Source organism: Loxodonta africana, chromosome 7 (assembly GCF_030014295.1).
Source record: "Loxodonta africana isolate mLoxAfr1 chromosome 7, mLoxAfr1.hap2, whole genome shotgun sequence".
Taxonomy (NCBI): domain Eukaryota; kingdom Metazoa; phylum Chordata; class Mammalia; order Proboscidea; family Elephantidae; genus Loxodonta; species Loxodonta africana.
The window spans coordinates 121,584,827-121,605,738 of NC_087348.1; the positions used below are offsets into that span (position 1 = coordinate 121,584,827).

Consider the following 20,912-nt stretch of genomic DNA (forward strand, 5'->3'; position numbering starts at 1 on the left):
TCCCTCTTTGTGTTGTCCTGAAGGGGGCTTCTGTGTTTTGTATTTTAAATCAATACTAGATTTGCTGAGGCACTTTAAAATCTCAGTCCCAAACCACATTGCAAGTTGAGTCATTGCATCCTGGTTTGCAAAAGCTCCTTTTTAAATAGTTTCAGATGGAAAAGTTTATTATTTAAACGCTAAAAATGAACAAGTTGATTCACAGAGACATTTGAATGGTGGGTGAGTGATCTTTATTTGGTCTGCACATTCTGTTTTCACGAAAAAGTGGCTGGAATACAGTCAGAATTTCTATGTGCTCCAACAAAAAGTCTGACTCTTCAAAATTTCCACTTGCATAGCCATTAAACTGATGACTCAAAATATAATTTTTCCTAGCTCCTGAAAATGGTGCCAAACAGTTTCAATATGATGGTCTCCTTTGGCATATTTTCCCAGGATATTTAGATTCAGATACATAGGAGCAGACAATTGTGGCAATTGAGAAACCAAGTCAGGCTTCTTAATGTTAATATACTGTGTGGCAAACCAATGAGGTGCCGAGAGAGGAGAGACCAGCTGATACCCAACAAAGTTAAATTAAATCTGGGCATCTTTCCAGGCTGACGTTGTTGTTGATGGTCCATTTCCAGAATCTGGCAGCAATAAGCTGGCATTAGGGGTCCGGGAAATGCAAACTGTATGAGTGGGGCAATGGCAAGAAGACAAAAGAGAATAGCAAAAGCAATATAGACTGGGTGAGAGAATGTAGGGAAGGATATTTTCCACTTTATAGTTTTTTAAAGAGAGCGTTTGGGGATAGTGATGCCTCAAGAAAAGACAACTCACAACACAACGGGATTCGGTAGTTAAACAAACCCAACCCCAAATTATCCTCAAGGGTGACATTTGTCTGTATCTGGGAATTCTGCATCTCACTGTCTTTCATCGCTCTCAATATCCAACAAAAACATCTACAAAAAAAAGGTAGATAGAACTGAGTCACCCAACCCCTAAAGCAAAATCCAGCTTTCCCTTCCCTCACAAACGCGTGCTCCTGAGCTCTGAGCTGAGTGGGTTGGGAGAGCCGCTGGGGCCTCCTATTGGCTGCCTCGGACGCCCTGCCCCACGCCGCCTCGCCCGGCTCCCTGGTTTCCGTCGCGAAGGACGCGGCGTCGGCTGGTTGTCAACATGGCGGCGGCGTCAGCGGGCAAGAGCTCCACCGCCGCAGCTGCCGTCGCCGCCCCAGCTACCAGTGCCCCTGCGCGGGAGCCAGGACCGCCGCAGCCGACCCTTCCGCGCCCGTGACCAGGGGCTCGAGAGACGGAGTGCAGGGAGGGGCCGAGGAGGAGGAGGAACCCGGAGCTGCCATGAAGGAGGCGCTAGGGGCGAGCGGGGCGGCGGCGCGGAGGTGAAGGATGCTGGCCGGGAGGCCCGGGGCCCAGAGCGCGGTGGCAGACCTGGGCGCCGAATCCTCGGACACCCGCACCAGAGCCCCCCTCTGCCCTCGGGACAGCAGCGGGCGTCACAGACTTGGCGCTAACCTGTATCCTTCCCAGCCGGGGGCTGCCGGGGTAACGCTGTTGGAAACAGGGCCGATCCTTTTTTCCGTGAGATCATTGCCACCGACGCAAGGTGATGGAAACTAGAAAGTCATCTTAGTGCGGATATTTATAACATCTTATCTAATTCTGTGACCGCTTCCCCACCACCTATTTATCCCACCCCCATTCCTTAACTTCGGTGTAAAATTTTTGCGAATTTTGAAATACATGAACCAGGTATTATGTAGAGATTCTTTTTGCCTTCTAGAATTATGCCGTTATGTTCTTTACTTGCATATTATCCACCCCTTATCATGCTACTTAGAGAGGGGAATTGCACAAATAAGTAAAATATTTTGTTGTCCTGAAAGAGTCCGTTTTAACCGTTAGCCCAACACACCCCTAATCCATTTACCAGAATAATTTGTTTTGTTTCCATCCTCTGCCACGTCTGTTGTCAGAAAGCAGAGAGGAAATGGGACGCAGAGGACCTGTACGCTTCACAAACTGGATTATCTCTGACTCTTCTCCTAAGAAATTGGCCTAGCTCGTCTTTGATGTTCCTGTTGGTTGCATTGTAGAAACTTGTTTTTTTAATGTGAATTTTTTTGGTTTTTCTAAAATATGTAAGCCATGTTAATTCCTTTAGAGAATATTATGATAATTAGAATTTAACCTTTGTACTCTCAAAGGATTTGGTTGGCAGTGATGGTGCTGTATAATCACCTTCATTCTTGTCAGAGAATGGAGTGTCTTCTCTTTCCAAATTAACCCATCTTCCTAAATCTGTTGTTTCCCATTTCTTCTGGGAGGTTGCTTTATTCTCTGAGTGTCTGTTCTACGGCAGACTCTGTGCTAGGTGCTAGGAATGCAAATCTAGTGAGGAAGACAGGTATGTAGAGATCTTCACTAATGGGAAAATATCCCTTCTCAGATGATGTTTTCCTCAAGCTTCCATTCCTTCTTTGTCTTTTCTTTCTGTGCCCACGTTCTCAAAATGGTAGCCAGCAATAGCAGCCTCTAGTTCTTTTTTTTCTGTTAATTGTTAACCCCATTCATTTTGGCTTTTGCCCCTGCTAGACCTCAGAACTATTCTCTCAAAGATGTTCTCTGAAATAAATAGGATCATTCCTATATGAATTTTGCTCTGCCACCTTGGCATTATATTTTCTTGGACACTGAATTCCTATTACACTGATCCTGATTTATTTCTAAATTGAAAATAGAAAAGCATTGCAAATGACTCGTTAACAAAGTATCTTTCCATTATTCCCACTAATGAAACAATCGTAGACTTAATTTTTTAAACTTTATGTGGTATGAACATTGATTACAAACATCAAAGAAAACGTTTGAAAATAGAATTCAACAATACATTGAATGAACACAACTAAATAGACTTTATTCCAGACTGCAATGGTGGTTTTCTGTAAAGAAATATTACTAAAAATATAGTTAAAATTAAGCAAGTAGTAAAAGATCATTTCAATAGCTGCCCAAGAGGCTTTGATAAAATTCAACAACTTTTTTGCTAGTAATAAAGATTTTAAATGGGACTAGAAGAATTACTTTTTTAATATAATAAACACTTTTTTTTAAGGATACTAAATCAAGAGCTATCATTATGTTTACTAGTTGGAGAAACACTAAAACAACTTCGTAAGTATTATTTTGGAGGTTCTTAGGGGCTGTAATGTTTCCCGTTGAATACCCGGTACAGAGTATGTACTCAAATTCATTAAATGAGTGACTAAATTAAAAAAAAAAAAAAAGGAAACCATAAATCATAGGACAAAAGAAATCATACTCCTAAAACTTCTACACGTGATTTCTGAATAAGAATTTAATATTCAGAGGCCATCCAGTTTCCTGCCAAAGATGTTTTCTCATTGAGTCAGAATATTGTGATTCTCAAAGCTATAAAAAAAGCAAAATCTTAAGAAATTCATCTGATTAAAATTTGCTAATTTTCTGTCATTTCACTCCTTTATAAAAATTTAAATAGAAATACAAATTGTTTTTTAAAAAAGTGAATTTAAAGAAAATTGTTTCATATCCCCCTTCATACCATGCCTGTTTTTTTCACAAATAACTCCATTTGATCATAGCACCCACCTTGATACTTTCTTCCCTACCCAGTTTATATCCTATTCTTGAGCTGAACTATGCTCTCACTAACATCCTTGATTCTCTGCACCACTCATACTTCAGCCATCCAAACCAAAACCAGACCCATTGCTGTCAAGTCGATTCCGACTTGTAGTGACCCTACAGGACAGAGTAGAACCACCCCATAGAGTTTCCAAGGAGCATCTGGTGGATTTGAACTGCCAACCATTTGGTTAGCAGCTGTAGCACTTAACCACTATGCCACCAGAGTTTCCTCAACCACCCAGACTACTAAAATCCTACGTCTCTACTCCTTCACTTGAAAAATAAAATACTGCCTGAGAAAAGTCACAAAACAGTGTAATGTGGCAGTATTGAAGATTCATGGTTTCCAGCTTCACCTGAGCAGGGTCCTGTCTTATTCATCTTAATGCCTATGCTGGATCTTTATCATCTTCCACCACTCGAAGTAGACTATCTTACCACTTCTTTGTAAGAAAATTAATTGATGACATGAACTTCCTCAGGTCCCTCCCAACATACAACACACACCTACACCCTCCCTCCACTCTACCACGTCTTTTTTTTCCTCCCCACCTTCCCTCTAGACTCACTTTAAGAAGGTGAATCCATTCACTTGTGCCCTTATTTCCATCCCTTTGGAAACTCTTTAGGGCAGTTCTACTCTGTCCTATAGGGTCACTAGGAGTCGAAATCAAATCGATGGCACTGGGTTTCTCTTCTTAGTAACCCTGCATCATAAGTTATCCCCACCTCACATAATTTACTTTCAATTTCTTTCTAGTGGCCTTCTTTCCCTACAGCCTGTAAACATGCTGAGATTGCCTATACTTAGAATTAACAGACTCTTTGATCACAAGAACCCTATTGGCTATGTTTTAATATCTGTCTGATTCAGTCTTCTAAAAACATTAATATATATTCACTGTCTCTACCTTTGTGTCACACCTTATACTACATCCCAAAGTTAACTTGGACTGAATAAAAAGGGTAAATATAATATAAATGCAGAGTTATTAAAGAAATCCAACAGAAAATAGAATTCCATGTTTTGTACGTGTTTAAAGGTAATTTTAAAAATTAAAACCAGTGTAAGGAGAAACTGCATAATTAAATAAAAGTGGGAATGTCTGGAGAAAATACTTGAACTGACTGTAATAGAGGGTTAATATCTATCCTATCTGTATTGAATTTATTGAAAGTGATTTTTAAAAATCAAGTTTTCTGTAGATGACCAGTGCGTCTGAACTGACAATTCACCAATGAAGAAAATAAAAATTAATAATCAAACATGGGACATATTCTATTTTGCTAATGTATAATAATGGTTTTCTACCTCTCTTTCTAAAAAAAATTGACATTACCCTATTCTTCTGAGGTTTTGAAATTGATATACATATTTTTTTAGACCGTTTGGTCTCATACAGATGATTTTTTTTAAGGAGCAAGGGTGATATTATTTATTTTGTGAGCCAGTCTGTTATTTAACTAAAAGATGACCTCAGGGAATAGTTTTGGTTCAAGGTTTAAAAAATATCTCAAGGCAGTTGTCTTGGGGAGTCTTCCAGTCTCGGCCGGTCCAGTAAGTCTGGACTTTTTAAGAATCTGAGTACTGTTCCACATTTTGCTCCCAGTCTATCAGGATCCGTCTATTGTGTTCCTGGTCAGAATGGGCTGTAGTGGTAGCCAGGCACCACCTAGTTCTTCTGGTCTCAGGGTAGAGGAGGTCGTGGTTCATGTAATTAGTCCCATGAACTAGTTTCATCTCTGAGTCTTTGGTTTCCATCATTCTCTTTTACACCGGATGCGTAGAGACAAACAGTTATATATTAGATGGCTGCTCCCAAGCTTTTAAGACCCCAGATGCTACTCATCAAACTAGGATGTAAAACATGTCAGTTGACTAGGTTGTCCCACAAGACTATGGTCCTAAGCCTTCAGACCCTGTGAACCAATCCCACGAGATGTTTAATAAATATCCATGTGTCATGGGCTGAATTGTGTCTCAAAAATATATGTGTAAACTTAATTAGGCCATGATTCCCAGTATTGAGTGGTTGTCCTCCATTTTGTGATTGTAATTTTCCTATGTGTTGTGAATCCTAATCTCTGCCTGTGGTTAGCGAGGCAAGATGAGGTTATGTTAAAGAGGATTAGGTCACAACCTTGATCCAATGTAAAGGGAATTTTCCTGGAGCGTGACTTGCATCACTTTTTATCTTACAAGAGATAAAACAGAAGCTAGCAGAGAAACGGGGACCTCATACCACCAAGAAAGTAGCACCAGGAGCAGAGCACTTCCTTTGGACCCAGAATTCCTGCACAGAGAAGCTCTTAGACCAGGGGAAGATTGTTCACAAGGACCTTCCTCCAGAACCAACAGAGAGGGCTTTCCTCTGGAGTTGGTGCCCTGATTTCGGACTTCTAGCCTCCTAGACTGTGAGAGAATAAATTTCTCTATGTTAAAGCCATCCACTTACGGTATTTCTGTTATAGCAGCCCTAGATGACTAAGACAGTATTTGTGTCCCCTATGTGCTTTATTGTATATATGAATATATAGGGATGCATACCCTTATATATACACCTGCATATAGATACATCTACATACCCCACCTATATACACATATATACATACCTATACACTTGTATGCATACATACATACACATGTATCCATACTCCTATTATTTAGCTGTTGTTGCAAAGTTGTATATATCCTAGCATTTATCAAAAAATGTCCTTTTTTCTGGCATACTTCTTAGTGACATCATTTACTTTGGTCAAACTGTGTATACTTCACCCACATTTGGTGTTATATTTCCTGTACCCAAAAATAACAAGTGTCTCCTATCTAGAGAGTGAATGCTTCTCCCTACTCCTATCCCTGGTACTACCAGTGAGCATTGGTTTCAGTATGTATACCTACTCTTGTCTTGTTATAATAGTGAGATCATACAATATTTGTCCTTTTGTGATTAACTTATTTCACTCAGCATAATTTCCTCCAGTTTCATCCATGTTATATTTTCAGAACTCATCATTATTCTTTATGGCTGCATAGTATTCCATTGTATGTATGTACCACATTTCGTTTATTCATTCATCCGTTGACAGGCACTTAGGTTGTTTCCATCTTTTTGCTACTGTGAATAGTGCTGCAATGAACGTAAGTGTGCATATGTCTGATTGTGACTTTAGTATTTACCTAGCAGTGGGAGTGCTGTATCATAAGGTAGTTCTAGTTCTATTTCTATTTTTTTAAGAAACTGCCATACCATTTTCCATAGTGGTTGTACCATTTTACAATCCCACCAGCAGTGGATAAGGGTTTGAATATCCCTGCAACCTTATCAGCTTTTGTTTTGTTTTGTTTTGTTTAATCAGTGCCATTTTTGCAGGGGTGAGATGGTATCTCATTGTAGTTTTGATTTGCATCTCTCTTATGGCTAATGATCGTGAGCATTTTCTCATGTATCTGTTGGCCACTTGAATGTCCTCCTGTGAAATGTCCATTTATGTCCTCTGCCCATTTTTAAATTGGATTCTTTGTGTTTTTGTCTTTGAATTGTTAAAGTTTTCTATATTTTTTAGAGATTAGACCCTTATCAGATATGTCATTCTCAAAGGTTTTTTTCCCCAGTCTGTAAAAAAAAAAAAAGTAAGTTGTCTTTTTCACTCTTTTGATGAGCACAAATATTTAATTTTTAGGAGGCCCAGTTATCTAATTTGACTTCTGCTGTTCATGCATTAAGTTATGTTTTGTTTTAAATTAGGCCCTGTAGTTTTGTCCCTGTGTTTTCTTCCAAGAACTTTATAGTTTTAGCTTTAACATTTAGGTTTTTGATTCATTTTGAGTTAGTTTTTGAGTCTGATGTGAGGTATGGGTCCTGTTTAATTTTTCTCTATGTGGATATCCAATTTTGCCAGCACTATTTATTAAAGCGACAGTTTCTTCCCCATTGAGTGAACTTTGACCCCGTATCAAAAATCAGTTGCCCATAGATTGATGGATTTTTTTCTGGGTTCTTTATTCTGTTCTACTGGTCTGTGTGTCTGTCATTGAACCAGTACCAGGCTGTTTTGATACTGTGGCTGTATGGTATGTTGTGAGATCAGGGAGCATGAAACCTAGTTTGTTCTCTTCCGTAATGCTTTGGCTTTCCATATAAAGTTGGTGATTAGTTTTTCCATTTCAGTAAAGAATGTTTTTGGAATTTGGATTGGGATTGCATGGTATCTATAGATCACTTTGGGTAGTATTGACATTTTCACACCATTAAGTCTTCCAGTCCATAAGCAAGGAATACATACATTTTCAATGGCATGTAAATTTGTATAACCACTTTAGAAATCAATTTGTCTCTAATGCACTCGAAGCCATAAAAATGCATATACCTTTAATATATGTACTTCCGAGAATTTTCTCCAAGGATATCATTCAGCAAACTTTTAAGCCATTTCTACATTGTAAACATCATGCTAAGCATTGGAGTTACAGAAATGTAGAGGAGACACATAGATATACTCATGAAGATGTTATCAAGTCATGTGGTTGGAGGTTAGAATTTATCTAGGGGAATATTGAGAAATGAAGCTGAAAAACAAACCGGATTATAGAATGCTTTATGTACTAGGCCAAGAAATTTGGAATTGATCATGAAGGTGAAGGGAGTTTTTGGAGGAGAAGAGTGGGAAACAATCAGATTTACATTTAAGAAAGGTTGTCTGGATTTGTGGAGGTTCAAATGGAGGACAGCAAGTTTGAGTTCGGAGAAGAGCTGGAAGACTACTGAGGTAGTCCAGGAAAGAAAGTGAGAGGTTTGAAACAAGGCAGTAGCAGACGTTATAGAGGAGGAATAGAATTAAGGTATGCTTTAAAAAGTTTTTAAAAAGTAGATTAGACAAGAAAATAGGCTGTATGATACATAGTTATTTGTGATGATAACATATTTAAAACAACATAAATGTACAACCAATTGCAGGACTAAATTGGGAGAAGGAGAGGTGCAGAGGAGGTGGGGTAGCTTGGGCTGTGGTTTTAGTTATTATGTGATACTTACCCAATCCTACAACCCACAGTATTTTGGGGAGTTTAGGATGTTAAGTGTATAAAAATTACCTTCCTTTGAATAAGTCTTTTACAGTGATTCTTATGGAAATACCTTCCTTTTACAGTATAGCTGTATAAAAAAACAAAAATTTAAGCAGCCATTTAATATTTTAACTTGAATACATATTTCGAAAATATGCAGCATTCTTTATAACTCAGCTGGTAAAAATTATATATACATATATTTTTTTTTACAGGTAACTTTGATTAAATTCGAGAACATATAGTTGACAAAACATTACAAACGTTACATTTGTGATTTTTCAGATGCGTTGAACAGAATTATATCTCCCTAAGGCACTTTTTGTCCTGCATGCTTCGCACCTGAGGTGAAGCGACTCGCCTTCTTGCCCTCACCTTCCCTACACGCACGCACACACACACACACACAATGCTGCCCCTGTGTACCCTGGAAAAAGCTTCCCTTTCCTCCACTGCCGTGTTATGACTTTCAGTTGCTGGCCATCTTTTTCAAGTCTGGCTTCTACTAATAAAGTCCTCTGTTAAGGAAGAACAAGATAAATCTTGAGCTGTTTCTGTGCTGGCAAAGAATCAGGTTTCCTTCCCTTTTTGCTTAATTTTTATAAATCCTCCAAAAGGAAAAAAAAATAAAAACCTCTAAGTAAAAATATCATGTGTTTGAATATGTGTGGGTACGTTTGTGTTGAGGTGGTGCCAAATTACATAATAAATCCAAGGTGAAATGAATTATGGCTAATGGCATAAAGGTGGTTAAATAGCAATGTAACTGAAAAAGAATATCCCCCCTTAGCAAAGGTTCTAACAACCATAAAGTTTAAGTAAATTGATTGTATTAAAACATACAATACAGTCAATTGTATGTTTTAACACATATAATATTTACACTGAACCACTGTGGTGGTGGTGGTGGTGTGTGCTGTTGAGGAGATTCTGACTCACAGTGACCCCATGTGACAGAGTAGAACTGTCCCATAGGGTTTTCTAGGCTGTAATCTTAATGGGAGCAAATTGCCAGGTCTTTTATCCTGGAGCGGCTCATGGGTTCTAATGGCCAACCTTCTTGCCAGCCTTCGGTTAGCAGCTGAGCACTTAATCATTGTGTCACCAGGGCTCCTTCAGAAGCGTTGTAGAATCCTGAAATGAACACATTTTGAATTAACAAATTATGTACAGCATAATTTATTGGTCAGTGTATTGCTTGTATCCTGTATTACCACGATTAATCAATTTATGGCATATAAAAAAAAGCTTGATTCAGTCTCTTAAAGAGGATTTTGAGCCTCTACTTTATGGAAAAAAATTTAAAAAAAAAAATAGGCTGTTTGTTCTCAAAAGGGAACTAGGTGTGTCCTACAGTCTGTAACTTCAGTGCAATATCTTATATGTCTACGCCTAATGATGAGGCTCTGAATACTGATAAAGTGATAACTGATATGCAAGATGACCATTTTTTTTAATTAAAAACAAATATTGTGATAAAATTGATAGTTATTTAGTAATGACAGTTGAAACTTAACTACATGAAACTGGAAAATCAATTAAGCACATCCATATATTGTATTTAAAGAAAGCTAAATTTTATATAATTTCAAACAAATGGATGACTAGGATAACCAAAATGTTCATTTTCTTTGGCAGCTTTCTGGATAAACAGATTACTATGCATGGTTTTCCTGTTGTTCTTTTTGGAACCGATAAATAAATCATTAACTTTGTAAATAACTATTTTCCCAATCGTTCCAGTTATATTGCTATTTATTGAATATAGCTTTCATAATGTTGATTCACAGAATCCATTGAAGTGTTTAATTCATCTACTTTCTACTAGTAATATATAACCTTTCCTTTTCCTATGTACATGCCTAAGATGGTATCTTGCTAGTTAAGTATTCAAGTATCTATATGATGAATGAAAAGATATGCAGTCTCTTTATCTGAGCTCATGGCTTATGAAAAGTAGTTTTTTTCTAGGGAAAGGTGAGATATGTCTGGAGCTCTAATATCAAATCACAATTTTTTACATAAAGCCTCTGCCAATCATGTGCGAACATATAAATAATTATTCCACAAAACATCATTACGTCATTAGTATCCGGCTGTTAAATTCATCAGCACTGACACTCATCCACTAAAGACATAAACCATTGTCCTTAATGCTACTATCAGAGATATGAAAATCCATCTAGAGAAAAATTTAGAAGAAGAGCGCCAAATATTACTGCAGCAACAAAAAATATGTCGAAATCGTGCACGTAAATATTTTGTGGAGTCAAACCGAAGAAAAAAGTAAGTAACCATATTCTGTTCAGAAGTGTAGAATTTTCAAAAACATTGTAAATTAATAATTTCTCTGCTTGGTAGCATTTTATGAACTTAAATAATGACAATGCTTTATGTATAAAATACTGATTAAGATCCTTGTGGCTTTCTAAATTTTATTATTGTTTTTTTACCTAAAGCACAAGGATGGTGGTGTATTGTCTAGTTCACTGACTGTGACCATAATGTCTTTTCGCGTCATAGAACTGTTTTTATAAGGTCGTATATACTTCTGGAAACCCTGGTGGCATAGTGGTTAAGTGCCATGGCTGCTAACCAAAAGGTCGGCAGTTCAGATCCACCAGACACTCCTTGGAAACTCTATGGGGCAGTTCTACTCTGACCTTTAGGGTCGCTATGAGTCGGAATTGACGTTTGGTCTATATGCTTCCTAAAATGAATATAAAATGTGTTATCTTTTTTCTGTAGCATTTTATGATGAATTAAAAGCTCGCTAGTTGATATTTAGCTTCTAATGGTATCTTAATCATCCAGTGCTGCTGTAACCGAAATACCACAAGTGGATGGCTTTAACAAAGAGAAGTTTATTCTTTAACAGTCTAGTAGGCTACAAGTCCAAATTCAGGTCGTCAGCTCCAGGGGAAAGCTTTCTCTCTCTGTTGGCTCTAGAGGAAGGTCCTTGTCATCAATCTTCCCTTGGTCTGGGAGCAGTATCCCAGCGCAGAAACCTCAGGTCCAAAGGACACTCTCTGCTCCCTGCACTGTTTTCTTGGTGGTGTGAGGTCCCCATTCTCTGCTTGCTTCCCTTTCCTTCTATCTCGTGAGAGATAAAAGATGGTGCAGGCCACACCCCAGGGAGACTCCCTTTAGGGATGTGACCTGGGTAACGGTGCTATTACAATCCCACCCTAATCCTCCCTAATTACAACCACATAATGAAGGACAATCACAGAATCCTGGGAATCGTGGTCTAACCAAGTCGACACATATTTTGGAGGGACACAATTCAATCCATGACAAATGGAATGCACTGTGATTTTGATTTATTATTCACTTCAATATTATTTGTCTGTATGTGCTACCTTCATTCATCCAATCAGAAAAATGGGGAGGAATATTAATAATAGAGTAAATGTGAGAAAAAGAAAAAAAGCTTTCCATGGAAACTGGAACCCAAAATAAAATAGAAATACAAACCACGCAATCACTGCTTATCATTTTTAAAGATTTTTTTAATTATTAGATTTTTTTATTTTGAGACAGAGTGATTTTGGCATTTTTTACTGTTGGTTTTTCTGCCTTGTCATTTCTTCAGTACATGAAGAACAGAAAACCCCTAGAGTTTACTAACTACATCATTGGCATATGTTGCAAACAAATCCCATTTGGCAAATATAAAATTGTTTCCCTGTGTTTTTTTCTGGTGTTATATGTTTCTTTATATTACCCTTTCATTGTTTTCATGTAGTTGAAATTCTTTAATGAAACTTATTTTTTAGTTTTTGTTTTTCATGTATTTGTTTTTGTTTTACTCTTACCTTTTATCTCCTGAAGGGAACTATGAAAGGCACAAAATAGGTGTTCAGTAAATAAAGGTGAATAATTATATGTTGAAGGGCTTTGGAGTCAGAGATCTAGGTTTAAATCCTAGCTTGGTTTTTGTGAATTACAGCAAGTTACATAGTCTCTTTCAGCTTCAGTTTTTCTCAATTATGATTGGAATTAATAACATCTAGTTCAAGAGGTTGTTATATAGAGCAAAGGTAATGAAGAGGAATATTTGAGAACATACGTAAAAATATCACAGTGTTTGGCACAAGTTATTCTTGCTTATTAAGTTTATTTTATTGATTAATAAATTAATGTTTGTCAATATTTTCCAGTAATTGAATTGCTTTGTGAAATAGAAGGCTTGCATATATACTTTGACATTTTTAGTATTGTGTCCCCAGTACTTCTCAAAGTAAAATGCTTCTATGTGCTCTTATTTCCATTAATTGCTTAAAATCATGCATGTTTTCATTTTCTTCTTATTTACTACTTTATTGCATTTATTTTTGGTTGAGGTTTTTTTTTTTTTCTTGCATTCTGTGCTTTTATTATATTCTCAAGTTTTCCACTTTCTCAGTAGCTATTCAATAAGCCTCCTCTTTCCCTCCAAAGGCCTCCCTTTATCCTCCTACTCCAACAGGCACAAGTGGCACTGTGTCTTTTTAGAGCTACAGTTTCTTGCCTCCCATGTTGTCCCTTCTTCTGTTTGACCCCATTAGTTTTCCAGAGCACATCCTCAGGTAACTTCCTAATATGCTGCTTTGTGTTGTTGTCATTAGCTATTGTCAAGCCAGTTCCAACCCAGGGCAACCTCTTGTGTGCAGAATAGATGTGCTCCGTGTGGTTTTCAGTGGCTGAGTTTTTGGAAGTAGATCACCAGGCCTTTCTTCCAGTTTTAGTATACACACAAACATAAAGGAAATAAATGGCCTTAATTCTTATATGCCCTTCAGTCTACTGCTCAAAACTATATTTGGTAAATACGCAAGCAGACAGTTATTCTCGCAACAAGCGTAGCTTATTGAATACCACTGATTCAGCATTATGTCAGAAGAATTTATTTGTTTAATCCATTCTACAATTAACATTTAGAAAATGGGAATAATATAATTTAACATAAATTCATGAGGAAAAGAAATTTAAGTAAGTTTTTAAGAGTTCAAAGAGAGTCTTTAGATAGTTTGAAACAGTATAATGTAAACTAAGCTACAGTGAAACCTGTGAGAGCCGATACTTGATGGGACTGCCTTATTTTTCTAGGTCTCGCAAGTTTTCCAGCTTTGACAAGTGTGTGGTCTTACCACTTTTCTATCGTTTGTTTTAGTGGAAAATATTTTACTTTTCCTTCTCTGATAGGTTTCCACCTTATACAGGTTCTGGCTTTCATAAGTTTTAGTGTATGACCTGAGCATGTTAACATTTTCAAGTCGCCAGCTTCTTCTGCTCCACATTTGGGGATATATGAAGCAAAAAGAAAGCCCAGGGAACTTACCATGTCATTCCTCAGGTCCAGAGGTCCCTAGCCAGCCTGCCTCCTTCTCTCCACCTTTTAGAGTCTTCTTGTGTTTGTGTTATATATAATATCCAGAGTTTTTAGTTGTACTTAGTGGGAGGAATAGCAAAAAGTGTCTACTCCGACATCTCGGAAGCAGAAGTTGTTTCTTTTTGATGTTAGTGCACCTACTCCTCAATTATCGACTATCTTGTTATCTGACAATTCACATTTACAACAGTAGTAAAAATCTGCTATCCTACTATTTTGCACATTAATGACGTACACCTGGCGGTGTATGCTGTGGTGCGTGCGAGGCGATAGTAACGCTGGCTATAGTGGTTAAGGTTATGTGTCAACATGGCTGGGCCATGATTCTCGGTGCTTTGGCAGTTATGTAATAAGGTAATTTGGCAGTTACATAATAACATAATTTGGCAGTTATATAATGATGTAGTCATCCTCCATTTTGGGATCCAATGTGGCCATCCTCCATTTTCACATAATACCAATTTTTACATAATGACCTTGTCTGTGGAACCTAACCTTTCTTTTTTGAGATTTCTACAGAGAATTATATTAGAACTAAATCTGAGAATAAATGGGCTGTTCCAGCTACCATTTTTGAACGTTTTGATCAAAGATTCTATATAATCCTGATCAAAAGGGAAAAAATGCAGAAAAGAATTCCAGATTCTCATGGAGTTGAGACATTCTGAAGCCACTGAAGTTAGATGAATCCCCTCAAACTGTTGTCCTGAGATAATCTTTAAACCTTAAACCAAAAATATCCTTTGATGTCTTCTTTAAACCAAACAATAAAAAAACAATAGGTTAGCTTAATTAGTAAAGAATGTTTGCCTTGAGCATCATGCTCTTTTGAAGAACTGTCTATAGGGGACCAAATCAACAGCAGCAACTCAAAAGGTCAGATAGGAAGCTTGGGGGACAGTGAGTTTGTTACTGGGGGAGGAATAATTCAGAAAAGGAGGGTGTGGATGGTTACACAACTCAGAATGTAATCAGGGCCACAGAATTGTACATGTCGAAATTCTTGGATTGGTGTATGTTTTTTTGGATATACTTTCAACAACAATGAAAAATAATAATATATGGACTGTGCATAAGGACTTATGAGACTTTTATGATTAAAATTTATGAACTTTAGTTAATTGTTATTGGCATGTTTATTTGGCTGACACCTCAGCCTTTGGAAAAGTGAGGTACTACTATATTTTTTCTTTGTATTGTGAATATTGCTAATTCTTTCTGGTAACTCAGAATATAGATCTTTGTTGATTGGGTATTTTCCCCTCATATAATGTTTTATGGGTCATTTTTTACTTTTCATTTGTTTTCTTTTTCAGTCAAGTGAAAAACAATCAGTTGGAAAATATTCAGGTCTAGATTTTAGGGATTTCAATTAATTTTCAGTCCTGGCAAGTGTGAGATTAGTAACTTTAGACACACATATGTTTCTTTGCCAAGCAATGAAAACTCACAGTATAGTCTTGTTTATTTCTTATAGGCTGTTGGGATTATTGTTTGTTAAAAATGTTATATGTTCTATTCCTAAAAACTATTTCTTCTCCCTTGTATTTTTTATTTGAAAGTGATACTTTGTTGGCTATTTTTCAATTTTTTAAATTTCTAATTATCTTGAGCTGTGGTTGTGTTTCAAACTTAAGTTTGATCATATCTATAGAAAGTTGTAGCTACCTAAATCTGAAATATGATTCCATCCAGAAAAAAAGAAATGCATCACAAAAGGCAAGTGCTCCAGTGCTGTCTATGTCTTCCATGACCTCAAGTACTCTCAATACCACTGCTTAGGTGTCATTGTTAAAGAAAGTTGTTGCCATGATGATTATTTGTTCACTATTTAAGAGTATTTCAACGGAAGAACATGATATCCCATAGCTGTTGAGTTCTGGGAAACCAGCACAAACAGTTTGGCATATGGCCATCAATTGATGAGGTGGCACACTTTGAACCAAGGTGTTCTCCATGTTCCATGGGGCAGAATTGCACATGTAAGTAGACCCTTCCAAAGTGGCTCAGGCAGACTATGTTTCCTCTGTAAAAAGGGCTAATTCCAGAGTTAATGGAAAGCAGCAACACACTTTTCCAACTCCAAGTTCTGCAATGGTAGAGGAACTTACCAGTTTTGACCACCAGTTCCTTCTGTTCCCACAGGACTTACCAGAGTGCCTGGTACATAGTAGCTAGCATAAAAGGAACTCAGTAACTAGTCATTAAACGAGTAAAGGAAAAATCATATTAACCATTGCTAAAATGGCTTACTAAGACTTATGGGGCCTATTATTGAATTCAGGAGTGAAAACTTCTGCTTGTTGGTTCTATTCCATCCCTGGTTCAATTTGATTCAGACTAACATAGGCTTTATTTCCTGTGGTCCTGGCAAGTGCTGTATGAAACTATGAGTACTTTCTCTGTGCATTTTAGCCCTGAGAATGGGGCCAATGTGGAACAGTATGAAATATCAGTGATGATAATTTGCTATCAAAATGACTTCCTGATTATAACAAGGAGGATACCACCTCTTAGGTTTAGAAATACATCTGTCATTCCCCGTTGGCAAACGTTGTTAAACTGGTGATATCCTCTCAATTTCTCAAACATGCTAAGTCCCTTCTCTGGTCCCCCACCCACGCACGCGCGCGCACACACACACACCCCCATACACACACACACACACACGCGCACACCCCTCCAGGCCTTTGCATGCTATTTCTTGTGCCTGCAGCATTCTTTTCACCATTCTTTGTATGACTGGTCTCTATTCTGAACATGTTGGCTTAAATGCCATGTCTCCTGAGAAATATTCCCTGTTTACCTTATCTAAACTAGGTTCCCCTGGCTCATATTAGAGTTTCTTTACTTCATAGCATCTTATGACAATTAACAATTCTTTGTTTACTTGGTTTTTGTTAGTTTGTCCCACTAGATTATAAATAACTATATGGACCATGTTTATTTTACCTACTGTTATGTCCCCAGCAGATAAATCATTCCATCAAAATAATAGATAAATGCTTTCAAAAGTGTTCTGATCATATTTGAAGTTGAAATATGATCAAGCATTCATTCAGCAATTATTAAGCATCTTCCAGGTACAAAGCTTTGTGTTAAGCCAAGGAATTTCAGAAGTTAAAATTTCAATTCTTACACTCTATGAACTTAGAGTCTGATGGGGGAAGACTGACCAAATGTAATTCATTCTCTTACTCAACAAGTCTACCGAGTGCCTGCCATTTTCCAAGCACTATGCTGTGTGCTGACACAGACACTGTCCTTATGGCACTTAGAAACTAATAAACAATACATAAATAATTACAATTTAATGAGATGAATACTATGATAAAGTTAGGCTTATTGTTCCATGAGAGGACAAATTTGTGTTATGTGTGGGTGTTGGGGGTGGGGGTGCTTTGACGGAAAAGAGAAAAATTACAAAAATGCTGTTATCTAGTGTATAGGTATAGATACAGGCACCTGACAACAACATCATATAATAGGGTGGTTACAAACCAGGCAAGGGCAGACTGCCTAGTTTAGAATTCCAGTTCTTTCACTTTGTGGTTATGTGACACTGAATGAATTACTTAGCCTTTTTAAGATTCAGTTTTTTTTATCTGTAAAATACGTCAGAGAGCTGTTATGGCATAAAATGAGGTAATTCTTAGCATATACAATGCCTGCCCATAGTTAGCAGTTAATGAATGTTTATTATTATTTTTCCATTTTTCACAGGTCACCTTAGATGTTGTTCTTGTTGTTGTTGTTGTTAGGTGCTATCAAGTCGGTTCTGACTCATAGCAATCCTTGGTACACAGAATGAGACACTGCCCGGTCCTGCGCCATCCTCAACAGTCTTTGCTATGTTTGAGCACATTGTTGCAGCCACTGTGTCAATCCATCTCATTAAGGGTCTTCCTCTTTTTTGCTGACTCTCCACCAAGCATAATGTCCTTCTCCAGGAACTGGTCCCGCCTGATAATATATCCAAAGTATGTGAGATGAAGTGTTGCCATCCTTGCTTCTTATGAGCATTCTGGCTGTACTTTTTCCAAGACAGATTTGTTCATTCTTCTGGCAGTCCGTGGTATATTGAATATTCTTCACCAACATAATAATTCAAAGGCATCAATTCTTCAGTCTTCCATATTCATTGTTCAGCTTTTACATGCTTATGAGGTGACTGAAAATACCATGGCTTGGGTCAGGCACACCTTAATCCTCAAAGTGACATCTTTGCTTTTCAACACTTTAAAGAGATCTTTTATAGCAGATTTGCCCAATGCAGTACATCCTTTGATTTCTTGACTGCTGCTTCCATGGGCATTGACTGTAGCTCCAGGTAAAATGAAACCCTTGACAACTTCTATATTTTGTCCATTATTCATTATGTTGCTTATTGGTCCAGTTGTAAGGATTTTTGTTTTATGTTGAGGTGTAATCCATACTGAAGGCTGTGGTCTTTGATCTTCAAGTAAGTGCTTCAACGTTCTCTTCCCTTTGAGCAAGCAAGGTTGTGTCATCTGCATATCACAGGTTGTTAATGCGTCTTCCTCCAATCCTGATGCTGTGTTCTTTTTCATATAGTCCACCTTCTCGAGTTATTTGCTCAGCGTACAGATTGAATAAGTATGTTGAAAGGATACAACCCTGACACACACCTTTCCTGATTTTAAACTTTGTATGTAGTGACATGAATTTTCCTTTGCCAGTGGCCTTTCCCCAAAGTTCCTTTCTATTTCATTCCCCAAACCAACATACTGATGATATTCCCCAAACCAACATACAAAAGTCTATCTATAAACACTTACCCACATATACAACGCCTTTGTGAATAAAGTAAACATGGAAAACTTACACATAAAAATATTAAGACTTAAGCAATTGAAAATATGCTGTTGTATTAGAAACTGTCCCTAGAACCTCAAAATGAGGTAAATACAGATGCAAGTAATTTTTTAGGTATGTAACAAGTTCTTTGCTTATGATTTCTATTGTCTCTATGATAAAAGATGTGAGAGTGAGGTAGAAGATGATATTGTGGAAAGTGTGAAAAGACTAGTAAATATTTGATAAATAGAATAAGAAATAAGGAGTCATCCCTGGTCCCATTAGAGCTTCTCACAAAGCTCCCCCTTCTCCCTAAAAGTCCCCCAGTTCTTCTAAAGCACTTGCTACCAGACTATACTGCTCATCACTACCTCTCCTTATTGCAGTTCTCACAGATTCTCTGTGTCATTCCTTTAAAGTTTTAGCACCTACCTCACTGTTTGTCTCCCTACCACTACTTCAGTGATCATTCTTGGTAATTTCAATACCTACATACACCATCCATCCAACCTACTGTCCTGTCACTTTCTTGAACTTCATTCAGTGGTGCCTTATCTCACCTACTCACTCCCTTAGATATTTCCTGGACTTTTTTTTTTTTTATCAGTTACTCCTCCATCTCCAAATTCCAGTTTCAGGCATCTCAATCTCTGATCTGGACTCCATTTTCTTTTCTATTGGTCTGTTTGTCTAACCTTATACCAATACTACATTGTCTTGATTATTGTAGCATTATGGCAGTAATTCTAAACAGCGATACTATTAACTTTTTGGGTGAGTAATTCTTTGTTGAGGGACGGGGGGCTCTATCCTGAACATTGTAGGATGTTTAGCAGCATCCCTAGCCTCTACCCACTAGATGCCAGTAGCACCTCCCAGTCGTGGCAATCAAAAATGTCTCCAGAAATGAAGAAAACTAAAGATACAAGGGAAGGATTAGTCCAAAGGACTAATGGACCACAACTACCACAGCCTCCACCAGACTGAGTCCAGTACAACAAGATGGTACCCAGCTACCACCACTGACTGCTCTGACAGGGATCACAATAGAGGGTCCTGGACAGAGCCGGAGAAAAATGTAGAACAAAATTCTAACTCAGAAATAAAGACCAGACTTGCTGTCCTGACAGAGACTGGAGAAACCCTGAGAGAGCGGCCCCCGGACACCCTTTCAGCTTAGTAATGAGGTCACTCCTGAGGTTCACCCTTCAGCCAAAGATTGAACAGGCCCATGGAACAAAACAAGACTACAGGGGCTCATCAGCCCTGGGACAGGGACTGGAAGGCAGGAGGGAACAAGAAAACTGGTATTAGGGAACCCAGGGTTGAGAAGGGAGAGTGTTGACATGTCATGGGATTGTTAACCACTGTCATAGAACAATGTGTGTATTAACTGTTTGATGAGAAACTAGTTTGTTCTGTAAACCTTCATCTAAAGTACAATTTAAAAAAAAAAAAAGGCAGTAAGATGATAGAAGGGACTTGAAAGAAAAAAAGTCTCTAGACATTACTAGATGTCCACTGAGGGAAAGGGGGGGAGACTTGCCCTCAGCTGAGAACCACTGCTTTATAGTAAGCTTGGAAATAAGGTAGTGACTGTCCTCCAATTTTGTTTATCTTCAAGATTGTTTTGTCTATTCTAAGTACTTATTTTTCCATATAAATAAACCTAATTGGGTTTTGAGTAGAATTGTCATGAATCTATAGATCAGTATGGGAAGAACTGATATCATAACAATATTGAGTCTTGCAATTTATGAAATTCATGAACATGGCATACCTCTCCTTTTTTTAAACTTCTTTAATTTTTCCCAGCATCATTTTCTTGTTTTCAATGTAGAGGTCCTGAATGTCTTTTATAAATTTACTCCTAAGTGTTTTGTATTTTGTGATGCTATTGTAAATGCCACTTCTGTATTCTGAAAAAGTTTGTATATGATTATTGTCTCTCCTTGAAATGTTTGACAGAAAATAC

The 20,912-nt window shown here is 37.6% G+C and overlaps 1 protein-coding gene across 1 annotated transcript in view; it reads left to right on the forward strand.

Moving 5' to 3' along the window:
• Window positions 1-1,223: 1,223 nt before the first annotated feature.
• The window catches only part of CEP126 (centrosomal protein 126), a 72,132-nt gene continuing 52,443 nt past the window's right edge, over window positions 1,224-20,912 (forward strand). Inside the window, exons 1-2 of the mRNA XM_023554738.2 lie at window positions 1,224-1,525; window positions 10,912-11,031. Of these exons, the coding sequence (XP_023410506.2) occupies window positions 1,398-1,525; window positions 10,912-11,031 (248 nt within the window). The 5' untranslated portion in view covers window positions 1,224-1,397. The remainder of the gene's footprint in view (window positions 1,526-10,911; window positions 11,032-20,912) is intronic.